Source organism: Lotus japonicus, chromosome 6 (assembly GCF_012489685.1).
Source record: "Lotus japonicus ecotype B-129 chromosome 6, LjGifu_v1.2".
Classification (NCBI taxonomy): domain Eukaryota; kingdom Viridiplantae; phylum Streptophyta; class Magnoliopsida; order Fabales; family Fabaceae; genus Lotus; species Lotus japonicus.
In genome coordinates, this window is record NC_080046.1 from 17,955,918 (window position 1) to 17,971,933 (window position 16,016).

The 16,016-nt window shown below is 43.7% G+C and overlaps 1 protein-coding gene across 1 annotated transcript; it reads right to left on the bottom strand.

Annotated features, from left to right (window-relative positions):
- Window positions 1-13,377: 13,377 nt before the first annotated feature.
- LOC130725034 (uncharacterized) lies at window positions 13,378-15,633 on the bottom strand (the record flags this gene model as incomplete). Its single annotated transcript, XM_057576296.1, has 1 exon — window positions 13,378-15,633. A coding segment is annotated over exon 1 (2,256 nt), but the record flags the coding sequence as incomplete, so codon positions are not given.
- Window positions 15,634-16,016: the final 383 nt, after the last annotated feature.

Genomic DNA, 16,016 nt, shown 5'->3' on the forward strand with positions numbered 1-16,016 from the left:
TACACTTCGGTCGACGATCTTGATGGGCGGCACCTCCATTGTCAGATCATCTCTCAGCTGTATGTCGTCTGGCGTAATCACATGCGAAACATCTGCCATGTACTTTCGCAACTGCGACACATGAAGAACGTCATGGATGTTGGATAGAAACGGTGGTAGGGCGATCCTGTACGCCACCGGTCCAACTCGCTCCGTGATCTGGTACGGCCCAATAAACTTCGGAGTAAGCTTCTTGGACTTGATTGGCCCTTCCGACACCTGTCATCGGGGTAACCCGCAAGAAGACATGGTCTCCGGCCTGAAATTCCAACTCCTTTCGTCGGTTGTCGGCGTAACTCTTTTGGCGACTCTGCACGGTTCTCATCTTTTCCTGAATTCTCCTGACTTCCTCGGTGGTCTGTTGCACCAAATCCGGGCCAATCACCAAATTTTCTCCATCTTGATGCCAGCATAAGGGCGTACGACACCTCCGACCGTACAAAGCTTCGTAAGGTGCCATGCCGATGCTCGCATGGAAACTATTGTTGTAAGTGAATTCGATCAATGGCAGCATCTCATCCCAACTGCCCTTGTGATCCAACACACAGGCCCGTAGCAAATCTTCCAGTGACTGGATTGTCCTCTCTGTCTGCCCATCGGGTTTGGGGATGATAGGCAGAGCTCAACCTCAACTTAGTTCCGAGGGCCTGCTGCAAGGCTCCCCAAAAGTGAGAGGTAAACCTCGGATCTCTGTCTGACACGATGCTGGTCGGTACACCATGTAGACGCACAACCTCAGCCACATAAATCTCCGCCAATTTCTCCACCTTGTACTTCAGGTTGATCGGGATAAAATGAGCGGTCTTTGTCAAACGATCAACAACAACCCAAATTGCATCGAACTTCCTCCGAGTAAAGGTAACGCCGTCACGAAGTCCATAGAAATACTGTCCCACTTCCACTCTGGGACATCTAGTGGTTGCAGCTTCCCTGCGGGCTTCTGATGCTCTACCTTCGCCTTCTGACATGTCAGGCAAGTAGAAACATACTCAGCAACCTGCTTCTTCATCCCAGGCCACCAGAAGTGAAGTTTCAAGTCCTGATACATCTTGTTCATTCCGGGATAGATACTCAGTCTACTCTTGGTGTCCTTCATCCAGGATCAATCTTCTCATCTCTGCATCGTCAGGCACACATATCCGTCCCTTGCATCGCAGAATATTGTCATTCCCAATAGAGAACTCTGGTGCCTTTCCCTGAGTCACACGGTCTCGCCACTCAGCTATCCCTTCTTCAGTCTCTTGTCTAGACTTGATCTCTTCCAAAAGTCCACTTGACACCGTCACCATTTCGAAACTCAGCCTTCCTGGTGCGAGCTTAACGTCCAAGCTCAGATCTCGGAAAGCCTCCAACAGTTCTAACTCCTTGACCATCATTGAGGACACATGTATAGCCTTCCGGCTGAGAGCGTCGGCTACGACATTGCTTTTCCCCGGGTGGTACTGTAGAGTGAACTCATAGTCCTGAAGGAATTCCATCCACCTCCGCTGCCTCATGTTCAGATCCTTCTGATCAAATAAGTACTTTAAACTCTTATGATCGCTATAGATCGTGAACGTACTGCCATAGAGATAGTGTCTCCAAATCTTGAGAGCATAAACTATGGCAGCCAACTCCAAGTCATGTGTAGGGTAGTTCTTCTCATGAGTCTTCAATTGCCTTGAAGCATAAGCAATTGCTTTCTTATCTTGCATCATTACACACCCCAAACCATTGTGCGACGCATCACAATACACGTCATAAGGTTCTCCTTCCTTAGGTAAAGCTAGTACGGGTGCGGTGGTCAGCCGCTTCTTCAACTCCTGGAAACTAGCCTCACACTTCTCCGTCCACGCAAACGGTTGATTCTTCTTTGTCAACTGGGTCAACGGCGAAGTCAACTTTGCGTAATCTTTGACGAATCGCCTATAGTAGCCTGCAAGCCCGACAAAACTTTTGATGTCGCTTGCTGTCTTTGGTTGCTCCCATGACAGAATCGTCTCGATCTTGCTAGGGTCAACAGCCACACCCTGACTTGATATGACATGACCTAGGAACTTTGTAACACCCCGATTTCCAGGTGTCACTTTAATAACCAAAAATAAACTTTACGCGGAAAACAGGTAATTTTTTTTTTTGATTGTTTCCTTTTAATAAAAAGCAATAAAGAAATAAAAACAAAGCCCAACAACTAAACTAACCGATAAACAACATATACAAAGGTACAGCCTCTGCTGCACTATCCCGTCACGCGCACACGCAGTGACTCCAAGGTAACATGCTCGTAGGCGAATATATACAAACCAAAACTGTACGCAAAAGCATCAAATATACCACTATCCAAGAGAAAGTCGGCCTCAAAATGGCCTCAACCCAAGACCCCTATAGTCCGACAGACTCTCTGTGATCCTCAGCAAGAAACCACACAAAAGCCATATATCGGGAACCTACCCGGTCCCAAAAGTAAGACGAATCAGAGCTATGACAGTGACAACCAACTCAAAAGACTCTAACCACCCATATCCCACACTACTATCATCGACTCTCCCTCGATCAGCCATGAAGTCCGGGTCCTCGTCGAAAGCTTCAGTAATAGACATTTCGCTCCGGGTCTTTCCCGCACAACGAATCATCACGAACCGGCTGACAGACGCCTGGCAGCAGGCCGACCGCCCAAACACAAACATACAAACAAAGCCAAGGTGCTAGGGTCAACTTACAGAATACAATAGATATACAATCAACATACGATAGAGGGGGGTATGTTTATATGTTGTATATATACATATAAGTTCTGCATTGTATCAAATCTCTAATACAATTCAATCATCAATACCTCAACAAATATAGTTAGAGTGCATGATATGTCAATGCAACGTCAATTAAGAGGGTTCCGGAGGAAATAGGCTGGGCACGATCGAGTCGGTCCTAACACTGGCATTGTGTCGACCATAACCCTCGGGTGTCACTTACAACCTTGACATAGTCGGATCAGTCCTAACCCTGCGGGTCGACTTTTCCCTCCGCTATGCCTGACATCAACAGGTCGATCCTAACCACACAGTCGATCATATCCCCCATCGAATGGCCGAGTTACCCGAAGGCATGTTGTACCCGAAGGTATATACTGTACCCGAAGGTATATAGATATACTGTACCCGAAGGTATATAGATATACTGTACCCGAAGGTATATAGATATACTGTACCCGAAGGTATATACTGTACCCGAAGGTATATAGATATACTGTACCCGAAGGTATATACTGTACCCGAAGGTATATAGATATACTGTACCCGACGGTATATACTGTACCCGAAGGTATATAGATATACTGTACCCAAAGGTATATACTGTACCCGAAGGTATATAGATATACTGTACCCGAAGGTATATACTGTACCCGAAGGTATATATCGATTCGGCGACAAAAGACAATTAATTATGAAAGGAGTGCGATCACCCTTGATGACTTCTTGAGTCATCTGACTCATCAAATCTCGATGGTCAAAAACTGCTCCGACCCAAACTCAAAACAACCCAAGAGTTAGTGTCGGTCAATACAACACAACTCCACCAACAAGAATACACGAGGTCTAGTGTCGGTCAATACAACACAGCCCAAACAAAACCCAGAGTTTGTGCCGGTCAATACAACACGACTCGAACAACACTACCAGGAGTACTAGAGTACTCGGTGACTTTCAATCATCACCATAGCCCACCTTGATGGCTTTCCCAATTCCAAACTCTCCAAACCCACAACATAAGTCGACTTTTCCCCGCCTTTCATAAATATTTTTCCCCTTCAGTTCTCCTATGCTTAAACGTTAATAAAAATGATTTCAATTCAAATTAGTCAAATTATGAGTTTATTTCTCAAAGTCTAAGTTTCCCAAGTCTTTATTTTTCGAAAGCTCTATCATTCTAAGTTTCCAAAAAATCAACCACCCAAAATACATTTCCCGGGGAAAGTCTAGGAATTCCAACGAATCCCAACAAATGGCTAAGTCTCAAACCCCACATTCGGACTTGCCTAGGGTTGTTCATCCAACCCGAAATGTCAAAGATCACCAGATCAATGAACCTCCACTCCGAAGTTGCGTCGAAACGCTCAATTCAACACATCATCAATATCATAAGTTATGAAAACAATCATAACAATAAATCATCATCATAAACAACATCAGATAAAGCATAAGTCGAATTTATCGACGCCTATCATGCAATCATAGCTAAATATAGCAAGTTGCCCTAACCTCGAGCTGTTCCAGCTTCGCAAACAAAGTTCTCCTCAAACAATTGCTCTGAGTATTCCAAAGTTCCTTCAACTGAACCTCGGAGGAAAACAAAGCAGAAACCAAACAAAATCGATTAGTTCGATCGCAAAACAATACATAAACGATAGACAAAGCATTAAAGCTTCAGAATACGACAATCGGGTACGAAAGGACAAGTTTTCGAAAACGAAAAACTCCCCCCTAAAGGTAATAACCCACGACCTCAAAGGAAAAAGGGCTTCGACTCTTTTTCTTCAATCAAATCAATTCACAAGGTAGTTTTAGGGTAAAACTAAGGCAAAGAAACTGTCAGAACAATTTTCGGACAATCGGGCCGAAATACGACTATCCAGGGGCATTTTGGTCCAAAATAAAGGCTCAAAACTTCAAAGTTATCAGTTCTGAAAACAAATTTGACAGCAATGATCCTCATGACATCCGTGACAACAAATCCTAAAGGCACGAAGTCAGATTAAGTCTTTTCGACAATAAAGTTTCGAAATGTGAGACAAAAAGGGTTTTGAAACAGTTTTTCAGATCCTGGACAACTGGATCACAATCAGCGTTTACTGACAGAGGTTTTAGACTCAGGGGAACGTAAGGAACATAACCCAACGAAGAAATCGAAGAAATCGGACCATTTTAGAAAAAGCTCAAAACTGTGAGCACAGAAACGACTTCAGAAACGCAACAGAAACCACAATCAGAGGTAGGTATCGTGTTAGTTACCTCGATACCTAGAAGTAGGGACGAACTGCACGAAGATTGGTCAAGTTTTCGCGAAAATCTCCTCCCCCCTTGCTCTCCACGAAATTCAGCCACAAAAGGAAGAAAATGAAGGAATTTTTGCTTTTTGAGCTATTTATAGGCAGGCGAAATCGCGGGAAAATGAAAATTTCGCAATTCCGATTTTTGCAGCACGATCACCGTGGAATTCTAAGAGAGATTCTGGCGTCAGAATTCCAGAACTCAAAACAAATATCTAAGATTTGGGAAAAACGATATCCAAAACGCCAAAAGCGGTGTAAGTTAGTCTGTCCCGAAAAACTACTTTTTGCTGTGATGCTCAGACGACAAAAACTTCCAACAGAAGAAAGATTGGAAATGTCGAAACAAGTCTGGCATCGCGGACGGAATCTTCGTTAGATGTCCCGAATAGAAAACGTCTTCATCCTTCGCTCAAAACTAAGGTTTCGAAGCAAAGAAATTAACGTCGGCGGACATCCGAAAAGTTAAACCTATCGTGCGTACAGTCCAGAGTTCCGAAATGAAACGCTGGTCGATGGAAAAATAAAGAGAAACTTTAAATTTTCCAAGAGTTCGAAATCTCACTTAAAACGTTGCTTTAAGAGCGAAATAGCCTATTCTGGACATGCTCGCCATAAGGCAGGTGTGCAGACGACTCGCACTAGCTCCGAAAGAAACAACGCCACATTCCTCGAGCAATTCCTGAACTTTCTTCTTCATTAATCTTTCTCAAATATCAAACTCCTGTCACGCTTACACTGATTCCACGCGTGAGTCGGAAATTAACTTGTTCCGAAAATCCGGGTCTTACAATACTCCCCTCCAAAAAGAAAGTTTCGTTCTCGAAACTCAGAGTTCTGAGAAAAGTCCGGAATACAGTTCCTTGACCTGGTCTTCCAATTCCCCTGTAGCATTGCCCGTGTCATTGTTCCTCATAACCTTTACTTAAGCAAGTTGTTTTCCCCTTAACTGTTTCACTCTTCTATCCCCACTGCTAACTGTCGGTGTCTCAAAAGACAAACCATCATTCAACTTCATGTCGTCTGGCTCGATCACTTGCGTCGGATCTCTTCTTGAAATGATATCGGTTGGCATTCCGTGAAGTCGCACAATCTTAGCCACTTACTTCTTTACTTTCGGTCGTCCGAAATTCTTCTTAAACTCAGTGCCTCTCTGTCATCTCAAAATAGATACCCAGCTTGTCCTCGTGATCTTCATCTACAGTCCAAAACTCCACTTGTCCGTTCGATAACTCCTAGATGAAATCTTGCGTTGGAATCTAATAGTCCATTAAAACACCTCCAACTTCGTAACTATCTTTACACACACCAAGTAATCAAACTTCTACTTAGTCACTATTCGAATTAAAACTCGACTTATGTCCTTATTCCTTGTCCTTCACTAATCTTATCCCCCTTCAACATCAATTTATCAACAACTTATAAGATAATCCTCCTCTTAATATCTAACAATCCGTTTTTACCGTCTTCTTCCTCGAAACTTCCCTCACTCAAACCTATTTACACTCACTGAAATCCCTAACCCTTCGCACAAATCGAGACTTATCCTCTAGAAGATTACATCATAACTATACCTCAAGGGACTTAACTAGCCATTGACTCTTAAACTCTATGAAACTCGTCAAAATATAACAACCTCAGATATTCGTCTTAATACTAACACCTTCCTTTTTGTGACTCAATCACCATCTCGTCAATCAACTTCTTAATTTCTCAATCAAATTCTGACAAACTTCAAGTCCTACACACCTTAGACAGACATTCATAGATTTAAAACCTAAACCTTCACCAAGTTTGGTCCTCTAATGACCTTTAATCCTTCAATACTTCTTAAATGAATATCAGTTTCTTAAAAACTATAACTCCTTCACTTACCCAAACGACCTGACCAGTGTCGTCATGCTTTCACATCCACAACTTATTATGCTAACATCATTCAAATCATATCACATGGCTCATTATGTCCGCAACCTTATAATCAACATCAATCGATCATCGACCTTAACACTCCACACAACCCAGAATTCCTTTACTTCAAGATCACTCTTATATTATACCTCAATGGTCTTAACCCGAAGCTCACCTTCAGGTCTTCAATCTTCTAAGATTCAACTCCTATTGTCACACCTACAACCATAAGATCTCCTATTCGTACGCGATTCTCGACTCTCAAGATTCAACCTTAACCCTAAGATTTCAATCCAACTTAGTAAATCTCACTTAGTAATCTTAGCATATTTCTTTGGAATCCATATCAACAACCTCAAGTATTCAACTTATGCTAAAACTTTCTTTCTCCAACTTAATCATTAATTCAACACTTTTCAAGCGAAAATTCATCTCTTAAGACTATAATGTCTCCACATATTAATCCAACGCTTAGCAAAACTTATTCCTCGAACTCGACTATAACAATCTAGTTCAGAGTTAATTCTTCTCAATCTCGCTACCATCAAGCTATCATCTAAAACCTGATTACATTCAACTTATTTAGTCTCTAACAATTCCACTCAGTAATCACATAACCTATGACTTCATAACTTCCGAGAAACTACTTAATACTTTTCCGGCATTAAACCTCTTGACTTAGTCTACCTTTACTTGGAGTAATCACACGAACTAACCAATCAATGTCTATACGACACTCATCGAATTCCAAAGATTTAAATCTTAATCTTTCACAATCAAGTGCTTAACACGAACTTTCCTCCCAAATCCGACTAATCCTCAATCAATTCAAATTCATCTTACACATCTTTCTATCAAAGTCCATAACCAGCTGTGATTCCGAATATCACCCCCTCAATATTAGGTTGATCAGGCCTAATACATCGAAGGTGGAAATTTAGAAAACCCCACTGGAACAGTCAATGAGTTCCTATCATTCAGTAGTCACAATTATCCCAACATCCAATCCTTAACGGTCCCGCTACGGAACTACGCACCCTCAACATAACACGTATACTACCCATAAGGAATCTCTCTAAGATTCGTTCTCCAGCTACTAGCTTCCTTATAATCGCATTGGTGGAAGACTACTTTCTAGACTTAGTGTGTTATTCTAAACCTCGTGTAACTTCTATAGTTAAAACACGAGTAGCAGTCAAATAAATTCTTAATAGGTGTAATAACTGTAAGGTCAAAGCTCAAACAGTATAACTAAGTTAGGCGTGTTGCACACGCTACGAGAGTAATGAAGCGTATTATACTGGAATGCGAAAGAATGGGTAGAAGGTTACCATCGTTCTTACGCTCTCCTCCGGTTAACCCCTCAGCTCCCTCACCGTCCATGATATAAACCCTTCCTCTAGCAGCAGGGCGCTTTACCCTTGCAGTGTTAACGGATGGCTCCCTCTTGGGCGCCTTACAGTCCACGGCTAGATGCCCCACTCGGTTGCAATTAAAGCATCTTGGTCCAGTCGCTGAACACTTGTCAGCAAAATGTCCAGTCTTCCCACACCTGAAACATGTCACACCCTTGTTGTCGGTTTGATTCCCTGCACCTCCAGTAGCAATGGTCATCGGTTTGTACTGTCCCGGGGTAAAACCTTCCCCTATAGGACGCTGATAAGGCTTCTTCATCTGAAACTTTCCTTTTCCTTGATAGCTCCGGGAACTTGACCTCATTGGTCCCCTAGTTCCAGCCCGATCCATCCTCCTATTCTTCATCAGTTCCACCTCGGTGGCCTTCTCAACCAAAGCTTGAAACCTCATAATCCCCAACGGTCTCACTGAGTCCTCAATGTCAGCTCTCAGTCCCCTCACAAAGCGCTTGCACATATAGGGTTCATCAACCTGATCACGGAAAAACCGGAAGTGCTTGGCCAAAGATTCCAACTTAGCAACATATTCCGGAATAGTCATGCTCCCTTGACGAAGAGTCAGAAACTGCGACTCACGCTCGTCACGAGCACTATCAGGAAAATACTTCTCCAGAAAAGCAGCACGAAAAGAATTCCAGTTCACCTCAACATGGTTTGCCTCCATCATCCCTCTGGTGCCCCTCCACCAATACTCAGCATCGCCCAGTAGTAGATAAGTTGCCAGGCCCACCTTAGCCCTTCACTAGTCTGTAGTACTTCGAAAATCTTCTCTATCTCTTGGATCCAGAGATCCGCCTCGTCCGGGTCAGTCCCGCCCGTGAACTTGGGTGGATTCTGTCTTATGAAATTATTCAATCCCCTGTTCTGGTCCAGAGATGCTTCCCTCTGACGCAGGTGTTGCTCGCGTGCGTCCTCAGCAGCACGCCTCTGTGCATTGTCATTCGTTTGTACAGTCATCGCTTGGACCAAAGTGGCCACCATCTCAGCAAGTTGGTTCGCGTTCACCATGTTCTGTATTCGTTTAGCAAACAGTCAGTACCAATCATAAGATAGTATTATGCATAGCTATACAATATGATTAGGTAGCAACTTCAATCAATTAAAGCGAAGATCGCTTGGCAGACAATCAATTTTTACTCTTTGCAGAGTCACACAACCTAGCACAGAAGACCTATTCCCCAAAGACTCCCGAAAGACTCGACAAGCTCTGATACCACAATGTAACACCCCGATTTCCAGGTGTCACTTTAATAACCAAAAATAAACTTTACGCGGAAAACAGGTATTTTTTTTTTTTTGATTGTTTCCTTTTAATAAAATCAATAAAGAAATAAAAACAAAGCCCAACAACTAAACTAACCGATAAACAACATATACAAAGGTACAGCCTCTGCTGCACTATCCTGTCACGCGCACACGCAGTGACTCCAAGGTAACATGCTCGTAGGCGAATATATACAAACCAAAACTGTACGCAAAAGCATCAAATATACCACTATCCAAGAGAAAGTCGGCCTCAAAATGGCCTCAACCCAAGACCCCTATAGTCCGACAGACTCTCTGTGATCCTCAGCAAGAGAACCACACAAAAGCCATATATCGGGAACCTACCCGGTCCCAAAAGTAAGACGAATCAGAGCTATGACAGTGACAACCAACTCAAAAGACTCTAACCACCCATATCCCACACTACTATCATCGACTCTCCCTCGATCAGCCATGAAGTCCAGGTCCTCGTCGAAAGCTTCAGTAATAGACATTTCGCTCCGGGTCTTTCCCGCACAACGAATCATCACGAACCGGCTGACAGACGCCTGGCAGCAGGCCGACCGCCCAAACACAAACATACCAACAAAGCCAAGGTGCTAGGGTCAACTTACAGAATACAATAGATATACAATCAACATGCGATAGAGGGGGGTATGTTTATATGTTGTATATATACATATAAGTTCTGCATTGTATAAAATCTCTAATACAATTCAATCATCAATACCTCAACAAATATAGTTAGAGTGCATGATATGTCAATGCAACGTCAATTAAGAGGGTTCCGGAGGAAATAGGCTGGGCACGATCGAGTCGGTCCTAACACTGGCATTGTGTCGACCATAACCCTCGGGTGTCACTTACAACCTTGACATAGTCGGATCAGTCCCAACCCTGCGGGTCGACTTTTCCCTCCGCTATGCTTGACATCAACAGGTCGATCCTAACCACACAGTCGATCATATCCCCCATCGAATGGCCGAGTTACCCGAAGGCATGCTGTACCCGAAGGTATATACTGTACCCGAAGGTATATAGATATACTGTACCCGAAGGTATATAGATATACTGTACCCGAAGGTATATAGATATACTGTACCCGAAGGTATATACTGTACCCGAAGGTATATAGATATACTGTACCCGAAGGTATATACTGTACCCGAAGGTATATAGATATATTGTACCCGACGGTATATACTGTACCTGAAGGTATATAGATATACTGTCCTCGAAGGTATATACTGTACCCGAAGGTATATAGATATACTGTACCCGAAGGTATATACTGTACCCGAAGGTATATATCGATTCGGCGACAAAAGACAATTAATTATGAAAGGAGTGCGATCACCCTTGATGACTTCTTGAGTCATCTGACACATCAAATCTCGATGGTCAAAAACTGCTCCGACCCAAACTCAAAACAACCCAAGAGTTAGTGTCGGTCAATACAACACAACTCCACCAACAAGAATACACGAGGGTCTAGTGTCGGTCAATACAACACAGCCCAAACAAAACCCAGAGTCTGTGCCGGTCAATACAACACGACTCGAACAACACTACCAGGAGTACTAGAGTACTCGGTGACTTTCAATCATCACCATAGCCCACCTTGATGGCTTTCCCAATTCCAAACTCTCCAAACCCACAACATAAGTCGACTTTTCCCCGCCTTTCATAAATATTTTTCCCCTTCAGTTCTCCTATGCTTAAACGTTAATAAAAATGATTTCAATTCAAATTAGTCAAATTATGAGTTTATTTCTCAAAGTCTAAGTTTCCCAAGTCTTTATTTTTCGAAAGCTCTATCATTCTAAGTTTCCAAAAAATCAACCACCCAAAATACATTTCCCGGGGAAAGTCTAGGAATTCCAACGAATCCCAACAAATGGCTAAGTCTCAAACCCCACATTCGGACTTGCCTAGGGTTGTTCATCCAACCCGAAATGTCAAAGATCACCAGATCAATGAACCTCCACTCCGAAGTTGCGTCGAAACGCTCAATTCAACACATCATCAATATCATAAGTTATGAAAACAATCATAACAATAAATCATCATCATAAACAACATCAGATAAAGCATAAGTCGAATTTATCGACGCCTATCATGCAATCATAGCTAAATATAGCAAGTTGCCCTAACCTCGAGCTGTTCCAGCTTCGCAAACAAAGTTCTCCTCAAACAATTGCTCTGAGTATTCCAAAGTTCCTTCAACTGAACCTCGGAGGAAAACAAAGCAGAAACCAAACAAAATCGATTAGTTCGATCGCAAAACAATACATAAACGATAGACAAAGCATTAAAGCTTCAGAATACGACAATCGGGTACGAAAGGACAAGTTTTCGAAAACGAAAAACTCCCCCCTAAAGGTAATAACCCACGACCTCAAAGGAAAAAGGGCTTCGACTCTTTTTCTTCAATCAAATCAATTCACAAGGTAGTTTTAGGGTAAAACTAAGGCAAAGAAACTGTCAGAACAGTTTTCGGACAATCGGGCCGAAATACGACTATCAAGGGGCATTTTGGTCCAAAATAAAGGCTCAAAACTTCAAAGTTATCAGTTCTGAAAACAAATTTGACAGCAATGATCCTCATGACATCCGTGACAACAAATCCTAAAGGTACGAAGTCAGATTAAGTCTTTTCGACAATAAAGTTTCGAAATGTAAGACAAAAAGGGTTTTGAAACAGTTTTTCAGATCCTGGACAACTGGATCACAATCAGCGTTTAAACCCAACCAAGAAATCGAAGAAATCGAAGAAATCGGACCAGTTTAGAAAAAGCTCAAAACTGTGAGCACAGAAACGACTTCAGAAACGCAACAGAAACCACAATCAGAGGTAGGTATCGTGTTAGTTACCTCGATACCTAGAAGTAGGGACGAACTGCACGAAGATTGGTCAAGTTTTCGCGAAAATCTCCTCCCCCCTTGCTCTCCACGAAATTCAGCCACAAAAGGAAGAAAATGAAGGAATTTTTGCTTTTTGAGCTATTTATAGGCAGGCGAAATCGCGGGAAAATGAAAATTTCGCAATTCCGATTTTTGCAGCACGATCACCGTGGAATTCTAAGAGAGATTCTGGCGTCAGAATTCCAGAACTCAAAACAAATATCTAAGATTTGGGAAAAACGATATCCAAAACGCCAAAAGCGGTGTAAGTTAGTCTGTCCCGAAAAACTACTTTTTGCTGTGATGCTCAGACGACAAAACTTCCAACAGAAGAAAGATTGGAAATATCGAAACAAGTCTGGCAACGCGGAAGGAATCTTCGTTAGATGTCCCGAATAGAAAACGTCTTCATCCTTCGCTCAAAACTAAGGTTTCGAAGCAAAGAAATTAACGTCGGCGGACATCCGAAAAGTTAAACCTATCGTGCGTACAGTCCAGAGTTCCGAAATGAAACGCTGGTCGATGGAAAAATAAAGAGAAACTTTAAATTTTCCAAGAGTTCGAAATCTCACTTAAAACGTTGCTTTAAGAGCGAAATAGCCTATTCTGGACATGCTCGCCATAAGGCAAGTGTGCAGACGACTCGCACTAGCTCCGAAAGAAACAACGCCACATTCCTCGAGCAATTCCTGAACTTTCTTCTTCATTAATCTTTCTCAAATATCAAACTCTTGTCACGCTTACACTGATTCCACGCGTGAGTCGGAAATTAACTTGTTCCGAAAATCCGGGTCTTACAAACTTCACCTCTTCCATCCAGAATTCACACTTCGAGCCGTTAGCATATAGCTCCTTCTCCCGCAATACTCCTAGCACTTGACGCAAATGCTCTTCGTGTTTTTCCTTACTCTTCGAGTAAATCAAGATATCATCAATGAACACGACCACGAACTTGTCCAGGAATGGCCTGAACACTCTGTTCATGTAGTCCATAAACACTGCGGGTGCATTAGTAACCCCAAACGGCATCACAAGATATTCATAATGCCCGTATCGGGTCCTGAATGCGGTCTTCTGGATGTCCGATTCCTTGACTCGGATCTGATGGTATCCCGACTTAAGGTCTACCTTCGAGAAGATCACCGCTCCTCTAAGTTGATCCATCAAGTCGTCTATCCGAGGCATCGGATAACGGTTCTTCACTGTCACCTTATTCAGCTGCCGGTAATCCACACACAATCTGGACTTCCCATCCTTCTTCTTTACCAATAGCACAGGTGCACCCCATGGCGATACGCTAGGTCGAATGAATCCCTTTGAGGAGAGATCATCCAACTGCTTTGCCAACTCTACCAACTCCGCTGGGGCCATACGATAAGGTGCCATCGATATTGGTCCAGTACCGGGCACAATGTCAATAGAGAACTCTGTCTCTCTAACTGGTGGCAAACCGGGTACATCTTCGGGAAACACATCGACATACTCCTGTACCACCAAGATATTGCGCACATCACCATCATGATTCGCTTCGGCAACGATAGAGTTCACATACGCCGGTGAACCCTTCCCCAAGTTGTACGAGTTTAAGTAATCCGTAACACCGGGATCTGGGAATACTACCGCCTTGTTAGCACAATCTAAGAGCACGTGATATTGCGCTAACCAATCCATTCCCAAGATCACATCCAGTTCCTTGAGCCCTAAACAGACGAGGTTCGCAAAGAACTTCCGATCCTCGTAAACCAACGGACATTGCAAGCATGCCGTGCGTGTAACTAGTCGATCAGCGGCAGGGGTTGTCACCACCAGATCGAAGGGTAGGTCAGCAGTCAGTAACCCTAACCTCTCCACACAGTCCTCAGCAATGAATGAGTGCGTGGCACCCGAATCAAATAAAACCATTAGTGATGTCCCAGCAATAAGACACGTACCCTGGATAAGGTCATCAGTAACAGCGGCCTGTTCGCCAGAAATAGCAAAGACACGACCTGGAGCAGATGGTCGTCTCCCTCTGGCGGTATTCAGCACTGGCTCAGCTTTAGCAGCACTCGGGCAATTTCTCTCCACATGTCCTGGTTTTCGGCATCTCCAGCATACAATCTCCTTGCCACATTCATTAGCATAGTGTCCTTTCTCATTGCACTTGTAGCAGGTCACATCTTCCTTTGAAACAGGGGCTGCTCCCCTCACAACATTTGGCACTTGGGCAGCTGGGCGCTGGTAAGGCTTTCTCATTGGAGCCTTGCCCTTATCGAACTTCCCCACTGGTCTCTGTCCATTGAATCTTCCCGGTTGATTCTGTCCCGGGCGTACTGATCCTCCGTTCTCTGGGCGGCCTCTCTGCCTGTTTTCCATAGCCTCGACTTCACGGGCCTTCCCCACTAGCTGTTGGTAGACCCTGATTCCCAAAAGCCTCACAACCTTCTCAATCTCATTCCTCAACCCTCGCATGAACCTGTTGCATAGGTAAGCCTCATCTACCTGGTTCTGGAAGAATCGAAAGTGTTTGGATAGGGCTTCCAAACGTGCAGCATACTCTCCCACAGAGGTAGGTCCTTGCCTCAAGCTGAGGAACCTATTCTCCATTTCTTCCCTTGCTGTTTCCGGGAAGTACTTATCCATGAAAGCCTTTCTGAAGGACTCCCAAGTGATGACCTCATGGTTGGCCATCATCAGCTGTCTGGCACTATGCCACCAATACTCAGCATCACCCTTCAGCATAAAAGTGGCCAAGTTGACCTTCTCGGCATCCGGGGTATGGAGTGCCTCAAAGATCTTCTCCATCTCCTGAACCCATAGATCAGCCTTTTCGGGTTCAGCTTCTCCTTGGAACTTGGGCGGTGCGTGCCGGTTGAAGTCTGTTCTCATGCGAATCTGATCTTGAGCCAATTCCCTCTCGGCTCGCTGAGCTCTTCGAGCTTCCTCCTCTGCTCTCCTATTATTCTCTTCTGCCTCTCGCTGAGCCTGGGCTGCAGTCTGGGCAGTAGTAACGACGACTTGCTGGGCGACGACCTGCGCCAGCTGGGCCATAGCCTGGGCCAACTGAGCGTTAGTGGGGTCCTGTCTTGGAGGCATCCTGCTTGAAATAGAACCACAAGCTAACGTCAGTGCCCACAATATCAATTAACTTTCAACAGTAAAATTAAGCTACCTTACCCCAAGTACCACGGCAATGGTACTAACTTCAGACAATCTCAATCAAACAACCATCTTAGCACACAAGTCTACCCAACCTCACCGCGGAACTTTGAAAGCATCTTTATCAAAACAAAAACATCAACGAGTTCGGAAACTCGTAATCCCAAAACCCTTAGTGCTCTGGTTTCTCAACCGGAGCTCTGATACTACAATGTAACGCCCCGATTTCTCGTGCGTCACGGAAAACCGGATATCCATTTTCACAAAGAATTTTCGTCGTTCAATTAATTATTCTTAATTAATGACAAACCATTCATTCT